A 16,985-nucleotide genomic window follows, 5' to 3' on the forward strand; every position below is an offset into this window, starting at 1 on the left:
TTCGGCCACTTCAGTATTTGTTATTTGTCATTTGTTATCTGTTTTATTGCTTTTTAAATGTTTTATTGATTTAATTTAAGTCGTGTTACTTTGTTTTATCATGCTATTTTCTGTCTTATCTTACTGTAAGGCGACTTTGAGTGCCATGAAAGGCACTTATTAATAAAATGAATTATTAGTAGTAGTAGTAGTAGTAGTATTTAATAGTTTCATTAAAAAACATGAAATAGGAAATATGACCATCATAAATATGCCTGTGTATTCAACAGTTTTGTTTTATCATTAAAATGTATAATTCACAGAATACATTTTTTCTTCTTTAGTTGTAGAAAAACATTCTAAAGTGCAAACACTCATTTTAAAAGTGAACAGTGTTTTACATGACTAAAATGAACATATTTACAGAATAACAGAAACATTTTTTCACACCTATAAAATAATTCTGTGGTATGTCCAACCTCTATCACAAACTAGAGAAATATTTTCTATTTCATATCCACCAAAACAACTGTGGTCTGAACTGATGTCTCATTTAGAAGTTGTGGATGGTTTTCCTCAGAGTAGAAAGTGAGAAAACAATGTTGCACAAGTCGAAAAGCTAGTAAAACAGACGGAGTAAATAATGAATAAATAAACACAGTGAACACAGAAACTAAAAAAATATCAGATAATAGTTTGATACTTAATATGTTTTTATCAATTTTCTAAAATAAATGTTTCTGAACAAAAGTAAGCAAGATTGCTGGCAGCTACCAGCCATGTCAAGTCAAGTATTATAGTCAAATTCAAACAAGTAGAAAAAAAACGTAAATGATAAATGATCTGCACTTGTATAGCGCCTCTCAGAGTAAGGACTCCACGGCGCTTTATACTGTTGTACTGATAAGATGAAAGGAAATAAACACATATGCCACGCTAAAAGAGACTAGATATTCATTAAAACAAATTTAGAGACAATAATGACTGTAGTGTGAAAATAAAGTTTAAATTATAGTAACTCCCTAATCTAAAAAAGAAAGGCCGTTATACCAGGGTTTCCACATCTAATTTTTCGTATCTTATTTTAATAACACAAAAATTGTAACCAAAAACTGCGTCTTCTACTATCGTTAGTTTGTATTTCCTTCCAAAGAATTTCTCAGACGTTGCTTCGCTATTGATGATAATTGTTGCTCTTTTTGTAATGGGGATATTGAATCAACAGAACATTTATTTTATGACTGTATATTCTGTAAAGCCCTGTGGAACGATGTGCACTACTGGCTCTTCCCTAAGATCCCAAACTTACTTGAATTTTCTAAAAATGATATTATGTTTGGTTCTCTAAGAAAAGAAAAGAAGCTTGAAAATGATTTAAATGTAATAATTATTATGGGCAAATTCTTCATTCACAAATGTCGTTTTCTGAAAACAAAGCTGTCTTTTTTACTTTTCACAAAGAACTCTGCCTCCTTTTCTCATCTGGTAAATTTATGGACAAAAACAAGCTCTGAATTTGAATCATATGATTGTTGAACTAAATCTGTTAGAAAGCCCCTAAGGTATAATTTTTTTGTTTTTCTTTTTAATTAATTATCTGTCTTTTTGTTCATTTGTTTGCTTATTTGTTCTGTTTGGGGTTTGTTTTTATTTTATTTATTTATTTGTTGTTGTTTGTAATTCCTGTTCATTATCCTTCTTCTATATGTTGGAATTCAGCCTGTTCTGGTACTATCTCATGTTGGTAAAACTGATTCTTTGTAGAGATTGCCATAATTGTTGTACATTATATTTCGTGCAAAAAAAAATATTTTGTGCACAAAAAAAAAGTTTGTATTTCCGTATGACGTTTTGTATCGTCACACTTGACCTACTGCTGGCGACCAATCCGCCTCCCGGATACTGTTTCTGGAAACGGTGAACACCTCAGACTTGTCATTTCCTGCGTTTTCTCAAAACGAGTTTACTTATCAGGTGTTTGCCGCTTATTCGGGCCATAACCATCAGCCTGGGACTCAATTAACGGAATCAAATCGTCTCTTTAGGAGAATGTCTGATTTCGACAGCAACCCGTTCTCGGACGCGGATAACCCGTTTCAGGTAACGCTCAATGCTAAGTCTGTTAGCTGCTGTTTCGTTAGCTTTCTACAGAAACAATATGAAGGGATAAAGTCTGGTTCTGGCTGGGCTCTGTTTAACTTTTGTGTTCAGGTTGCTAGAACAATTCAAGCTCTCGTTCTCTCTTTTGTTTGTTTGATCTTAATTTCTTCGCCACCTCTTTATTAGCATTTAGTAATAGGACCTGTTAATGTACAGTTGTGTGATTAGCCTTGATGCTAAAGTAGCTAGCTGTGACTCAGACTGCAGCAGCAGGTTAGCTTTAATCTGCTAGACTTTCTTTACCGTCTCAATAAGTTACATAGTTATAACCTAAGAATGTTTATATTTTTACCTTGAATATGTTAGGGTTGAACCCGAATAAGCCATAAACAATATAGCGCTTTTCTTTAGCCAGGGACCCCAACGACAACCCACCGGTTACAGGGTGAACTCCTAACCCCTCAGAAACTTTAGTGTTAAAGAACCGAACATTTTGTGGGTTACTAACTTCCTTTTCCACGGCTTCCCCGTTTCACCACAGTCAGTCTTGTGTTTAAAGTGTCATTTGATCATGTGCTCCCTGGTGTTTATTTTTCCTACGGTGTCAGGTGCTGTAAACATGCACAGCAATCAGCGTGTTATCAAAGATAATCTATCATCTGGTTTTATTCAGATATCATAGAGCAACACACAATACATTTAAATCAACATATTACAGAAAAGTGGATGCCCAAACGGATCACCAACATAATTTTTTAGCTAAATATTCGGTAGATTGTCCGTTTATTTACTTAGATTGTATTAAAACGGGTCAAATTGTGTTTTAGAATGGAGATCAAACCAAATTTCTAAAATATTTTAACATTCTTAGCAAAACAAAATGTAATGAAGCAATAGTCTATTAAATTAGAACAATTTTATTTATTACTTTTCTTCAACGTGAACTGCTGTCATATTTAACAAACTCCATATTTTTTCCTTAACTGTTTCTTTTTCTTTCTTTTTTTTACTATAAATATGAAAAACTGAATAAGACTTTCCAGGCCATCCAACAAATTAAGATTTCATTTTTGTGTGATAGTACTTTTCTAAATCACATCTAAAATAAAAGAAGTGATGTCAAAATCATTCTAATTGAAGAAACTGTGTAGGTATTTAATTCACAGATTGTTTTATTGACTTTTGGCAGCCTTAGCATAAAAAAAGCACAGATGGCTTTTTCAGTTAGTGAATAATTAAAGTGAAGGATCAGCATTCTGTTGCAGCCCTTCCAGATTTTCACAATTAGTCTTTTTTTAATTAATGACAAACATAAAAAATAAATCGGTGTGAAGGCTGTGACATCACAGATGCAGGATAGAGTGAATTTTGCATGTAGGTCATTTGCATCCCAATCCAAATCCCTGTGCCGCTTTCCGGTGATCGGCTGGCTCACATTGATCTGCTCGAGGATCTGTGAAGCCTCCTCCTTCCCCTCCTCGGAGCTATCGTCAATACTTTATGGAATCATATGGTGCTGTTATGGTGACATTTGGTACAAGAATGCCCGCCGGTTCCTTTTTCAGCTAAATTTCATCACTTCCAGTCATTCAAGCTGTCATTTTTTATTTAGATATGGGCTAATTACTAAAATTAGGTTCCTGTGTTAGTTAGGCTGCAGACCAGAAGTCATAGCAGCTTTTTTAAATGTGTAATTCTGGACTCCGACTTGTTTAGCTCAATATAAACTTCATTTTCCAACATTTTGCAATAATCTTGATGAAGGTATTAGGGATGTGAATCTTAGAGCAACTCTCGATTTGATTCGATTCCGATTCTTGGGGTGCCGATTCGATTCAGAATCGATTCTCGATTCTCAATTTAAATCGATTCACAATCAGTATTAACAAAGAGTGTCAGCTCCAGGATGAACTACTTTGTTGTACAAGTTAGTTAAAGCTATGGGACATTTTTATTTGACTTTAAACTGGTCATGCTCCAAAAATGCTAATTTACAATGTAAACTAAAGTGATTCTAAAACTGTAAACAGAAACAATCTTTTGACCAAAAGGCAACATTTATTTTTGCTTACCTTGTAAAATATAACAAATCTGTAGTTACCTAACAGTAGCTTTGAAAGTAATACGGTCAAATACTTATCAACTATATGTAGAAACAAGTTACATGAGTAATCCTGAGTACTCATTTATCAACTTAGAAAATAAATATGAGAATATCTCAAATTTCTGAGTATGGAAAAAATTACATTCAAGTGCCCTCTTATCAGCAGATTCAAACATAAATCATCTCAATTTATGGGACCACAAAAGTAAACAGAGTACTGACTCTCCTAACAAAGATCAAAAAAGTGCTTCTCAAACCTGTAACATGAATATTTGAGTTCTTGGAATCGATTCTGAACCTTTGTGAATCAATTCTGAATCTTTATAAATAAGAATCCCGATTCAGACTTGAATCGATTTTTTTCAGCTCCTCTAGAAGGTGCAGATGCAAATGTGCAGCTAGCCCCTTTAAAAATGGTCATGCAGCAGGTGGATGCTCTTTCATGTTTTACAATAATAATGTGCATGGCTCAATATGCTTATATTTGCATATTGAGCCATGCACTCAGGCAGTGTTAAATTTTTAAACGCAACATCCTCTGAAAAATTCATGACCCCGCTCTGGTGACACGTCGCTTGCATGTGTGCGGCGGGGAAGAGATTCTCCGAGACATTTAAGAGTCAGGGAGACATCGAGAGGTGATCGCTGAGGCTGGATAAGGATAACGCTTCAGGAATACGCAGACTGGATGTTTATCTCGAGCGGCCATTTGAATGAAACCAGTGTGTTGTTAAAGGCAGCTGATGGTAAGAGTAATAAAATGAAATGTGGCTTAACTGATTCCTGCTGGGACTGGACTTTTCATGCAAATACTGATAAAATATGTAAAGCTGGTTGTTTTGTCATTGTGTAACATACCAAAAGGGTCATTTTTCATCTACAGTATATATTGATCAACATAATAACCTTTCATCTACAGCATAAATCCACTTTCTATTTAACTTTTTTAATCCAGAAGGTTCTGCTCAGTGCGTGTTTACATACCATGAAGACAAAGCATTCTCTCCCAAGGTTCCTGCACTCTCTGTGAAAGCCAGAAGTAAACATTCTTCACTCTGAATAAGTGAAGACTCCATGATTTTATAGTTATAAGTTAAATAATCGTAGGTGATGAATGAACAAGATGTTTAAATGAAATGTTTGAATAATATGTGCTTAAATCAATGAATTAGAAATGAATATTGTTCTTACAACGATCCATTTATATCACAAATCAGTATGTGTTTGATGTAACAAGTTATTCATTGTTTACACTCATACACATTAAAATAAGATACATATTAAGGTTATTATGCACCTCACATAAGAGTTTTGACCATTCTCATTCACAAAGTGTTAAAAACCTTTTGTATCGGAAGGAAGGCGTGGCTTTCTGAGAGATGATGGTAAATACGTCAGAAACGTGTCAGATTCTGATTAGCCAAACTTAGCCAGAAATCATAACAAAGTAGTTTAATAAAACAAGAATTTCTTCCCACTTAGTTTCTAGCTGACCCTCGAACCGGCCAATTCGGCAAAGAAGCCTCTTTTGAAACCATCTCCTTTGACCTTAAGTCAAAACCTTTCTGCTACGCTGCAAGTGATTACAGACACAACAGCTCTTTTCAGAGCTACTTCAACTCTCAGACATCCACCTTGGACACCTAACCTGCAGACCCCGGGTTGCATCTCATGGCTGGGGAAGCCGAACTCAGAGGAAGCTACTAATCTCTGAGTATCCTGGTTTCGACGTCCGGTGACCTCACCACTTTGACCGCAACCCTCCAGACCACCGGAAGCAACTCATACAATTTCACAATTTCTCTCAGATACAAAGAACGGTTGCTACATCATCTAGCTTCCATCACAACACCTCACATCCACCACATCGCATCTCCTTATTCATATCTTGTCATGTATAAATTACTAGTTTAGGAAAAAGAATTAAATTCATTTTATAAACTATATACTGACTGTCTGAATTAATACGAAGTGTGTTTATGGTCCCTTTACAAGCAAAAAATCCTAGAATCTTCAGATTAAACATTCAAAGATCATTCAGATTGATATTTCATATTTATATGGAATATCACATCTTATTGGTCATAATTAAAAATGTATTTTACTACAATTATGATAATAACTCACTTTTGCATTTAATTTTCAGTTTATAAGTTTAGCTCATAAACGCTCATTTCTGCTGTTGAAATGTTTTGCTTTATTCATTTAGTGTTATTTGAAAAAAAAATGGTTTTGCATTTAAATGAAGTTAAAATGACCAGATTTTGTGTTTGAATCTAGAAAAACCACAGAGTGTCTCTTTTAATTTCATCTACCCACCTTCTTATCCTCATAGGCTTGGCTAATTTTAGCCACTGTCTTGTGGAAATTATTGGAATTGTTTCGTCTTTGCCGGTATTGAATTATAGGCCTGGCCGGTTTGAATAGAGGGAGCTGTCATGCCTTGATCACCCAGAACAATGGGGTGTTTCTACACTCACATGAACCATTTTTTTCCAACTTTACAGCTTTGTATGGTCAAAAATCACATTTTACAGATTAAAAAAAAATACTATTCAGACAACTAATACACTACTTTGCCATATCAAGTCCTTTTTTAAAATTCATTATATTCTTTGCCATTTGAAACTGTTTTGTCCCTCCTCAGGATCCGTCAGTGCAACATGTAAGACAGAGCATTCCTGCAGGGTTAGAGGAGTACAACCCCTTCACAGATGCCAAACCAGTGAGTATTTCTACAATTTATTTAGTGGTTGCCGGCATCATGCATTCAGAGAACTTGTTTAAACCATAAAATTATCCAAATCTTTTCGTATGTCAAAATGCTACAAATCACATGCATGAAATTAAATACATTTTAAATATCAAATACATTTCTAATGTAAGCTTTTATGCCAGGGTTGGTCAACAGGTGCCTCCCAAGCTGTAATCCACGCTGTCATCACGAGGCGCTGCAGCCTGAGCTGCTGTCCTTTAGTTTTACTTTCACTTTTGCAACTTTGCTCTGAAATTTTGCCAGTTATGCAGAAAGTTTAGCACAGCGTGTATACGCTACACCCCCACCTCGCACCACCAGAATCTGACCACAACTCTTTCTTAATTAAGAAGCAGTACAATTGTCTGCAGGGGGGTAACGCCTGGTGCTCAGTCTCATGGCAATACTCTTAGATGAGCTATCATGGCTTCAGTTTTCAACAGGAGAGATGCAGAGTCTATTTTAAATGTATTTTCAGCTTTTTTAGGGTTAAATAAGAAAGCCATTTAAGCCAGCTGCATTTTGAAAAATAACAATTCAAAGGTACATCCCCTACAGCCACAGAATCTGGTGGTCGTAGACATGATATAATGCCTATTGCAACGGTTACGGTCAAACAACATTAAAAACATAGCAACGTCTTACATTTTTGGCACCTTTTCTCCCATAATTCCTAACACAACACACCTACATAACAGTATAACAATGTAATATGCTAGCTAATATAGTGTGGTGTTTTCATGGTGAGCAATGAGGCAGTTTTTATCTTTATTGGTTCTTAAAGGATAAGTCACCCTGGGTGGGGTCTTACTTCAGAGGGCAGTTTTACAGATGAATCATGATCCAGTCATCAAACGTGTGGATCACTGAACAAACATCTTTTTAAAATCTTATTTCTGATTATAATCAGTCACTTCATGCAGGCTGAACATGAAAATAGTCTCCTACACCTCAGTGTTTCCCTTACATGGGCATAGCCTATTGTTTGCTTTTTCCTCTTGTGAAGGGATTAGCACGTACACGACTTCCGTTTTTGTTTAGTTGTATCAGACTGTCAGTGTGATGTGGACTTGTGGCAGCATCACTACACCATCAGATTCCACGTTTAACTGAGAGCTCACATTTTCTCCTCAGCCATCTGCAGGTATGGCAGCCAGGACTGCAGGTCCGACTGTCGGCACTCAGCCGGCCATCATGAAACCCACAGAGGAGCCCCCAGCCTACTCACAGCATCAGTCACAGGTACGACTCCAGAGCTTTAGTCACAATAGCTCAGTCCAGATTCTTCCAGCAGCAGGTTGGTGTCAGCAGGAGGGAGCTTTTCAACCTTAAAGGTTACAGCTGACTGTGTGAACCTGTGTGTCTTCATGAGGAAGTGTGTGTTTTGGTTTATGGCCAGCTTCACAGAGAGATTCTGACACACACAGCTGCCGTCTGTGACCGGGCTGCAGCAAAGGACATCTCGTTTGTAAATGCAGGGTCCTGAAAACTGCAGCAGGCCACAGATGATAACAGCACGGAGAAAAGAAATCACTCCAAACATCAAAACAGAAATAAAAAGGTATCAGAGCTTCTACGAGTGCGTTGACACCTGCTTATCGTGTGCTCAGGAGCCACCACAAGCAGCCGCTGAGCTGCTGAAGAGGCAGGAGGAGCTGGAGAGGAAGGCTGCAGAGTTGGACCGGCGGGAACGAGAGATGCAGTCGCTCAGCGCTACAGGAGGTCAGAAAGAGGCACCAGAACACAGCGACACAGCTGTTTTAGGTCCTTTAGGTTTGGTTTAAATCTTAAAACCGGAGTTTTTTTCTCCCATTGTGTCAAAGAAACAGTTATAACTAAAAAGTGAAACAATCTATTCAAGGTGTACACAAAGAAACTGAACTTGATGCTTCTACTAAATTCCCTCTGGTGCTTTGCCAAGCAAACATATTTACTTCCCTCTGACAAAACATAAAACAGGTGATGTTTTTGTTATCAACACAGCTCATGAACCACAGGACAGATTTTAATAACCAAACAGGAAGTCACAATGAACGATCTCAGTAACGTGCACTAAGTACATTTCCATCACTTCATGTTTTAGACTTTGATTTTGAAACGCGTTAAAAGTAACTGAAAGGTTGACTCTTGCAGGCAGGAAAAACAACTGGCCCCCGCTCCCAGAGAAGTTCCCTGTGGGACCGTGTTTCTACCACGACATCACGGTGGACATTCCTGTAGAGTTTCAGAAGACGATTAAAATCATGTACTACCTCTGGATGTGTGAGTAACCCTCATCGCCATGGTGATTTTGTCTTACGCCTTTACTGATGAACTGATGTTACTCGGCATTCACGGGATTTAGTCAAATGAAACCTTTTCCTCTCGACCTTAGGGACTTTCTTCACTATGAGGGCTTTAACTGTGTGTGTGTGCGTGCGTGCGTGCGTGCGCGTGTGTCAGGAGAGGAATGGATTCCAGTGGAATTCAGTAAGCACATGACGGACACATGTGGAGCAGTCATGTGGTTTAATGACGGGACTCGGTCAGATGATTCCTTAGAGTTGGATTCAACAGCAGCAGAGAAGGAGCTGCTCTATAATCCAGCTCACTGGATTTCTGTCAAGTACACGGAGCTCTTGAGCAAACAGCATAAGCATCTCTCAAGTTTGTGTTCTGTTTAGCAGCAGCCTGGTGCCCTTTTTCACACTGGGATTAAAAATCCATCCAGTCAAACAAACCGCTGCAGAACCTTTAATGGGAAAGACCCTTCTAGAGTCTTAAAAACCAAAGATAATAATGAATAATCCACCGTCTGTGTGGGTTCTGGTTGGCGTTTAAATATTAAAAGAGGACAAATTATGCAAATTTCACTTTATGCATCCTTTTATGTGGCCATGTGGGTGTCTACTGCCTCTGTAAAGACTCCAAATATTTATAATAAACATCCAGGGTGTGTTCCAACTATAGGGGGATCACACTCCTCAGCCTCCCTGGAAAGGTCTACTCCAAGGTACTGGAGAGGAGGGTCCGATCGATAGTTGAATCTCAGATTGAGGAGGAGCAATGTGGTTTTCGTCCTGGCCGTGGAACTGTGGACCAGCTCTATACCCTTGCAAAGGTGATGGAGGTGGCATGGGAGTTTGCCCAACCAATCCACACGTGTTTTGTGGATTTGGAGAAGGCTTATGACCGTGTCCCCAGGGGCACCCTGTGGGGGACGCTCCAGGAGTATGGGGTGGGTGGCTTTCTGGTAAGGGCCATTCAGTCCCTTTACCAGAGGAGCGTGAGTTTGGTCCGCATAGCCGGTAGTAAGTCGGACCTGTTCCCGGTGAGGGTTGGACTCCGCCAGGCTGCCCTTTGTCACCGGTTCTGTTCATTACCTTTATGGACAGAATTTCTAGGTGCGGCCGTGGTGTGGAGTGTGTCAAGTTTGGTGGCAGGAGAATCTTGTCTCTGCTTTTTGCGGATGATGTGGTCCTCCTAGCTTCATCCAGCTCTGACCTTCAGCTCTTGCTGGGTAGGTTTGCGGCCGAGTGTGAAGCGGCTGGGATGAGGATCAGCACCTCCAAATCTGAGACCATGGTTCTCGACCGGGAAAGGGTGGCTTGCCAACTCCGGGTCGGGAGAGAGGTCCTACCTCAAGTGGAGGAGTTTAAGTATCTCGGGGTCTTGTTCACGAGTGAGGGTAGGAGGGATCGGGAGATCGACAGGCGAATTGGTTCGGCGTCTGCAGTGATGCGGAAACTGAGCCGATCTGTCGTGGTGAAGAGGGAGCTGAGCCAGAAAGCCAGGCTCTCCATTTACTGGTCGATCTACGTCCCAATCCTCACCTATGGTCATGAGCTTTGGGTAATGACTGAAAGAACGAGATTGTGGATACAAGCGACCGAAATGAGTTTCCTCCGTAGGGTGGCCGGGCTCAGCCTTAGAGATAGGGTGAGGAGCTCGGACATTCGGGAGGGTCTTGGAGTAGAACCGCTGCTCCTCCGGATCAAAAGGAGTCAGCTGAGGTGGTTTGGGCATCTGGTCAGGATGCCTCCTGGACGCCTCCCTGGGCAGATGTTTTGGGCATGTCCTGCCGGCAGGAGGCCCCTGGGTCGACCCAGGACACGTTGGAGAGGTTACATCTCCAATCTGGTCCGGGAACGCCTTGGGGTCCTTCCAGAGGAGCTGGTGGAGGTGGCCGGGGAGAGGACGTCTGGAGCTCCCTAGTTGGGATGCTGCCCCCGCGACCCGGACCCGGATAAGCGGAGGAAGACGACGACGACGATCCATTCGTTTTTTGTTTTTTTTGTCTGCATTTGGTGCCTAAAACAAGCTGTTTCAAAAAGTCCCTTATTGTGACATCACCATAGGAAAAATTGGCACAGAAACCATATACACCTGTTGACGCTTAGGCGTGGTTCACAGAGTCCCCACTCATGGCGATTAAAAAATCGTGGACATCAGTTTTGGGCTGGTAGTGTGTGGTGTACTTCCACACAAGAAAGACTACACACTACACACCGAATGTTTGTGTGTGATTTCACACATGAATGATGAGATGAGAAATTTCACTAAACCTCTTGAAATCAATCGTGACGAAGAAAACAGGTTTCTCACTGTTTCTCATCTCCCTTTCTGAATGGCTACACATGACATTTGCTGCATGGTGGCGCAGTTGTTAGCACTGTTGCCTCGCAGCATTGCGGGTTCGAAACTCGGCTGGGCCCTTTCTGCGTGGAGTTGCGTGTTCTCCCCATGCATGCGTGGGTTTCCTCCGGGTACTCCGGTTTGCCCCACAGATCACAACATGCCCTATAGGTTATAAATTGTAAATCGCTTTGGATAAAAGCGTCTGCCAAATAAATAAACATAAACATACACATTTACCAGGCCAGACACTTGTTTTACTTTGAAAACTGGACAAAGACAATCCAACGTGTTTGATTTATGATTGGAGCGATCCGGAGCAGTCCAGACATGCCAGACATGGAGGAGCAGCGGCTCTACTCCTGAGACCCTCCTGAATAGCTGAGCTTCTTAGCTCATAGCAGCCAGTGATGATAATCAATTTCCCTCTGGGATTAATAAAGTATTTTTGAATTGAATTTGAATTGAATTGATGGGATTGGTGGGCGTGGGCACAATCAGCTCACTAGCATTAAAGTAACAGAGCCATGGAACGGCTCATTGTGGAAGGTACTGAAAGTCAATTTCCCAATGTGCATACTCGTCTGAACATGTGTACTCACATCCTTGTGAAATGTCATCAAAGCTGGTCCGAGTACTGTTCCAATCCTAAGTACGTATCATGAATGTGTTCTTGCTCAGTCATTTATATTGAGAATGCATCCTAGGGCTGGGCGATGCGACCTAAAATCAGCATCACGATATAATGAGGATTTCACCTTGACAACGATAAATGGACGATAACTGCGAGTTTGCGCAGAAACAATAGTTGTTAAATGGGTTGTTAAGGAGTCGTTCTGGTTGGAGTTTGTTTTATTTGGAAAAGTTGTCTGAGAGTGCATTCAGTCTGGTTACCTTGGCAACGTGGTGTGTATGATCAGGGAGCAGGAGAGGTTCTGGGGGGTTCTCATAGTTGTAAAATAAAATATGAACTTTAATCGGACAACGGTTCCCAAATCCCAGCATGGCTGAAGGATTTCCTTTTAGGTCAGTGCGGAGGAGGCCTTATCTCCAGAGAGAATGCTCTGTTAAATCCTCCAGTAACACAAACCAGCCATGATAAAATATCAGATTCCCGTCGGTCACATGTGTCTTTTATTGGTTTTAGCACCAATTATGCGAAAAAGCCGTTTTTCCACGACATAACTATTCATTGGGTAAAATAATTGATGGATGAGGAACATGTGTGGACGACTGAGACATTCAGTCCCCCGATCCGTCATTCTACCACTAGACGCTGTTCCTACGCATGGTCAGAGGAACATTTCCACACACAAGTACAAATTGGTGAATACCACACAATGCATAAATTCATTCCTACGCTCAGATCTGTTTGTAAGTACGGATGATAAATGAGGGCCCAGGTCTGCATCAGTGTGCTATTGTGGAATACACACGGGGAAGGGAGGTTTCATCAAATCCAAACATCTTACTTCCGGGTTGAAAGAATTGCTCTCAAAAATATTTTTTTATTGATTAAAAATGACATCTCCACAGTGCCAACTGTAATATTTTATCATACATTGTGTCTGTCGTTGCTAGGGATGGTGTAAAACAGCAAGATGCGGGCCATTGAAGTGTTTTCGTAGACAACTTAAACAGCAGCCGCTACCATAAACACCCCACTTTGAGTCAACGCCACATCCAGATGACTTTCTGCTTCCCTTCCCTTTGCAGTGCATTCTGGGACGCTGCTAGCCAACCTGGTTGGCTGCCTGGCCTGGTTCTGTGTGGACTCCTCACGTGGAGTGGACTTTGGCTTGTCCCTCCTCTGGTTGCTGCTCTTCACTCCGTGTTCCTTCGTCTGTTGGTACCGACCACTTTATGGAGCTTTCAGGTAAATGCTTTAGTGCAAACTCTCTTTAACTCTGACGATCGAAATACTAAACGTCTGTTTTACTCGTCTTTTCTGTTTCTGTTCCGCAGGAATGACAGCTCATTCAGGTTTTTTGTGTTTTTCTTTGTGTACATCTGCCAGTTTGGGATTTATGTCATCCAGTGTATTGGGATCGCTGGTTGGGGTGCAAGGTGAGCTCTTAAATATAGTGTTATAAATCATGTTTCACCAAAGTGCAACATTACAACAGTGTTATTATTAAATAGTGATTCAGTTTGTTAACCCTCCCACTGTCCTAATGGGTGTGACCCTTTGCTAAGTCGTACTTGAGGTGGTGCTCACTCCTCACCCCTGCCACGTGGACCCAAGGGATAAAGCATCAGTCCTGCTCAATGGTCAACTCTCCTCGTGGGGTCACACCCATTAGGACAGTGGGAGGGTTAAAAGGATTTTTAAAATAAGATATCTACCAAAATAACCATTTAAATTAGAAGTGGCAGCCATGTAAATGATTGTAAAGCAACAGGGAAATTTAGGATACACTAGATTACTGAGTGTGAAATATAAAGCCAGTTATTAATTCTTCTTAATGTTATCTCCCTGCTTTCATAGCATCTCACAAACTCTGAATGATTTCCAGAAAACAAAATTAACAATATTGTCTTTCTGGGAAAAAAAAAAATAATAATAATAATATATATATATATACATATATATATATATCTATATATATATATATATATATATATATATATATATATATATATATATATAAATGTTTCTAATTATTTATGTATATATTATATATATACATAAATAATTATAAACTTATATATATATATAAAATTAACAATTTTATATATATAATATATACATAAATAATTAGAAACATTTATATATATATATATTATATATATATATTATATATATATAATTATAAACTTATATATATATATAAAATTAACAATTTTATATATAATATACATAAATAATTATAAACTTATATATATATATATAATTAACAATTTTATATATATAATATATACATAAATAATTATAAACATTTATATATATATATATTATATATATATTATATATATATATAATTATAAACTTATATATATGAAATTAACAATTTTATATATATAATATATACATAAATAATTATAAACATTTATATATATATATATATAAAATATATATATATTTCATATATACCGTATATATATATATATATATAATCAGAATTCATTATTTATCAGCTTAACTTTGTGTTAGCATATGAAACCATAACAGATGGTCGATATAAATATTTATTTAAAACACGTATGAAATGGGCTAAAAGGTTCCTTTATGATGAGATGATGCTTTTTATTTCTCTTAGCGGTTGGATTTCAGCGCTGACTTGTTTGAACAGCAGCATCCCGGTGGGCATTTTGATGATCCTCGTTGCAGCTCTCTTCACCTCACTAGCTGTCCTGTCTCTGATCATGTTCAAAAAGGTAAACGATCGGCGGCACGCTGTTTTTTTCCCCTCCCCTACAAAATACAGAGAAAATAAGAAATACACAACATTTGAACAGATAACTCGAATAGCACTTGGGTTTTTGCTGCACTCCTGCCATCTGGTTGGTGTTTTACTTATAGCAGGTGGTGAATTACACAAATCCGGGTCAAATCAGTATTTTTTTTTTATCTGATACAATCTTTTTATCAAACCAGTCAGAAATGCTAAATCTTAGTCACCATTAGAAGCTTCGTGTCGTTAATGGAATAGAGCCGTCTCAAACAAAAACACCCACAAGGGTCCAGTCAATGTTCTCCAGTAAAACAGGTAGTCCACAACAAACGTGCACAGTCCAACATAATGTACTGCTGAAAACCTTCAATGTGTTCCTCATGTGCGTCTTCTTCTTACAAGGTTTTTACTAGAAACATCCATTAGCATCCTCACGTTAGCTTTAAACTTTTTATCCCCGTGTTAGCAGATCCAACAGGTGAAGGGGCAGTATGTTTTTACCACATCAAATAGCCAATAAAATTAGGAAAACAACGTAATCTCACATAAACAACTAGCTCACGGTCTGCTTCCACGAATCAAGTGAGGCCGATTGTTATTGGTGGATCGCTGCGAGTCACGTACTCTTAAATTTGGAGAACATGTTAAATCCGACATCTCACACACATATATGTCCAGGGTTTCCCCCAGCGCTTTATAGGCCTGGCGGCCTGCCAGGCTTTGCTTGGCCACCCGCCAGGCTAAGCGTCATGCCCCGCCCCCCTCCTTGACCCTACCGTGTCCGCTGACACGAACGGCGCAACAAAACTAGAGGCCTCCATCAACTGATTCTGGTGAGAAACAGCAGCGGAACGTGTGCAAACCCCCCGCTGTCATGGAGGAGCGCTGCGGGAGGGAGCGTGCAACCTGCACCCCCCCCCCCCTCCCCCCATTTGGCGGGCCATTTTCTCATTTTCTGGGGGAAACCCTGTATGTCTAACATGTAGCTTCGTGCAGCTCTTTATTTAACTGTATTTTTTTTTCATTCACACTTAAGGTCCATTCGATGTACCGGACCACCGGCGCCAGCTTTGAGAAGGCCCAGCAAGAGTTTGCTACAGGCGTCATGTCCAACAAGACGGTCCAGACGGCTGCCGCTAACGCCGCCTCCAGCGCGGCACAAGGAGCCTTCAAAGAGCAGATGTAGTCGGAGCAGAGTCTGTTTCCATGACGCCCACCTGTGCTGAACCCAACGATCTTCCCAGCTGACAATACCGAAGTGGTTTATATGAAGAAGGTGGCCCATCAGGCAAATATCTGTCACAGAACCACCCGGACCTTGGCGGAGCCCGTCTACTCTCAACGAGCATACCCTGCTTCCTCTGTGTGTGTGTGTGTGTGTGTGTGTGTGTGTGTGTGTGTGTGTGTGTGTGTGTGTGTGTGTGTGTGTGTGTGTGTGTGTGTGTGTGTGTGTGTGTGTGTGTGTGTGCGCACACATCCACATGTGGCTAAGTTAACGAAGGTCTGTGTGCCTTTTTAAACATTGCTATTGCCTCCAGGTCAGTGGCAGGTTAGAACGCAGCAGAGCAGAGTATTTTTCTAATGATCACTTAAAACTTCTGGCTTCTATTTCTCAACCAAATGACTGCTGAATTTTCATTTATTTGTTTTATGACATCAAACCATCTTTTGGTCCTTCAGCTCATCCACATTCTGACTGTAAAACTGGACAGTGCTGACCCCTTGTGGTGAGAAAAAAGTGTACTGCTTTGTTTTTTGCTTCCTTTTTTCTTCCCTTGTGTTCATGCACAAACAGTCTCAATGGAGACTTTAGGTAAAATGCATATTTAATACACCCGCAGTGATTTTTAGATAATTAGCTTATTTCAATCCTATCTAGAGCTGTGATAACTCCATTGTCCTGTAGATGGCAGTGTTCATTAGCCAACTAGATCCATGGTTGAATGTGTTTGCTGCTGTAGAAGTGATATGTAAACAGGAACACTGGATTTTAGACCCCACCAGGATTGATTTATGTCACCATGGCATCCTTGTGACC

The 16,985-nt window shown here is 39.7% G+C and overlaps 1 protein-coding gene across 2 annotated transcripts; it reads left to right on the forward strand.

Annotated features, from left to right (window-relative positions):
• Nucleotides 1–1,862: 1,862 nt before the first annotated feature.
• Nucleotides 1,863–16,415, forward strand: LOC107374843 (secretory carrier-associated membrane protein 1). 2 transcript variants are annotated; one of them, XM_015943124.3, is made up of 9 exons: nt 1,863–2,079; nt 6,831–6,908; nt 8,073–8,180; nt 8,549–8,660; nt 9,072–9,200; nt 13,269–13,428; nt 13,518–13,619; nt 14,813–14,930; nt 15,984–16,415. In XM_015943124.3, the coding sequence occupies exons 1-9, from the start codon at nt 2,029–2,031 to the stop codon at nt 16,131–16,133; spliced, it is 1,008 nt and encodes a 335-aa protein (XP_015798610.3). In that variant the 5' UTR covers nt 1,863–2,028; the 3' UTR covers nt 16,134–16,415. The 2 variants fall into 2 exon arrangements, with proteins under 2 accessions (XP_015798610.3, XP_015798611.3); XM_015943125.3 differs by lacking the exon at nt 1,863–2,079 and adding an exon at nt 4,793–4,929.
• The last annotated feature ends 570 nt before the right edge of the window (nt 16,416–16,985 follow it).

The sequence above is a fragment of the Nothobranchius furzeri genome, chromosome 6 (assembly GCF_043380555.1).
Source record: "Nothobranchius furzeri strain GRZ-AD chromosome 6, NfurGRZ-RIMD1, whole genome shotgun sequence".
Classification (NCBI taxonomy): Eukaryota; Metazoa; Chordata; class Actinopteri; order Cyprinodontiformes; family Nothobranchiidae; genus Nothobranchius; species Nothobranchius furzeri.

What these genes read in the sequence shown, in the direction of transcription:
- LOC107374843 (XM_015943124.3), top strand. Translation starts at nt 2,029, where the DNA reads ATGTCTGATTTCGACAGCAACCCGTTCTCGGACGCGGATAACCCGTTT. An exon ending in CCACTTTATGGAGCTTTCAG is followed by an intron (nt 13,429 to 13,517) that starts GTAAATGCTTTA and finishes TCTGTTCCGCAG; the next exon opens with GAATGACAGCTCATTCAGGT. An exon ending in CTCTGATCATGTTCAAAAAG is followed by an intron (nt 14,931 to 15,983) that starts GTAAACGATCGG and finishes TTCACACTTAAG; the next exon opens with GTCCATTCGATGTACCGGAC.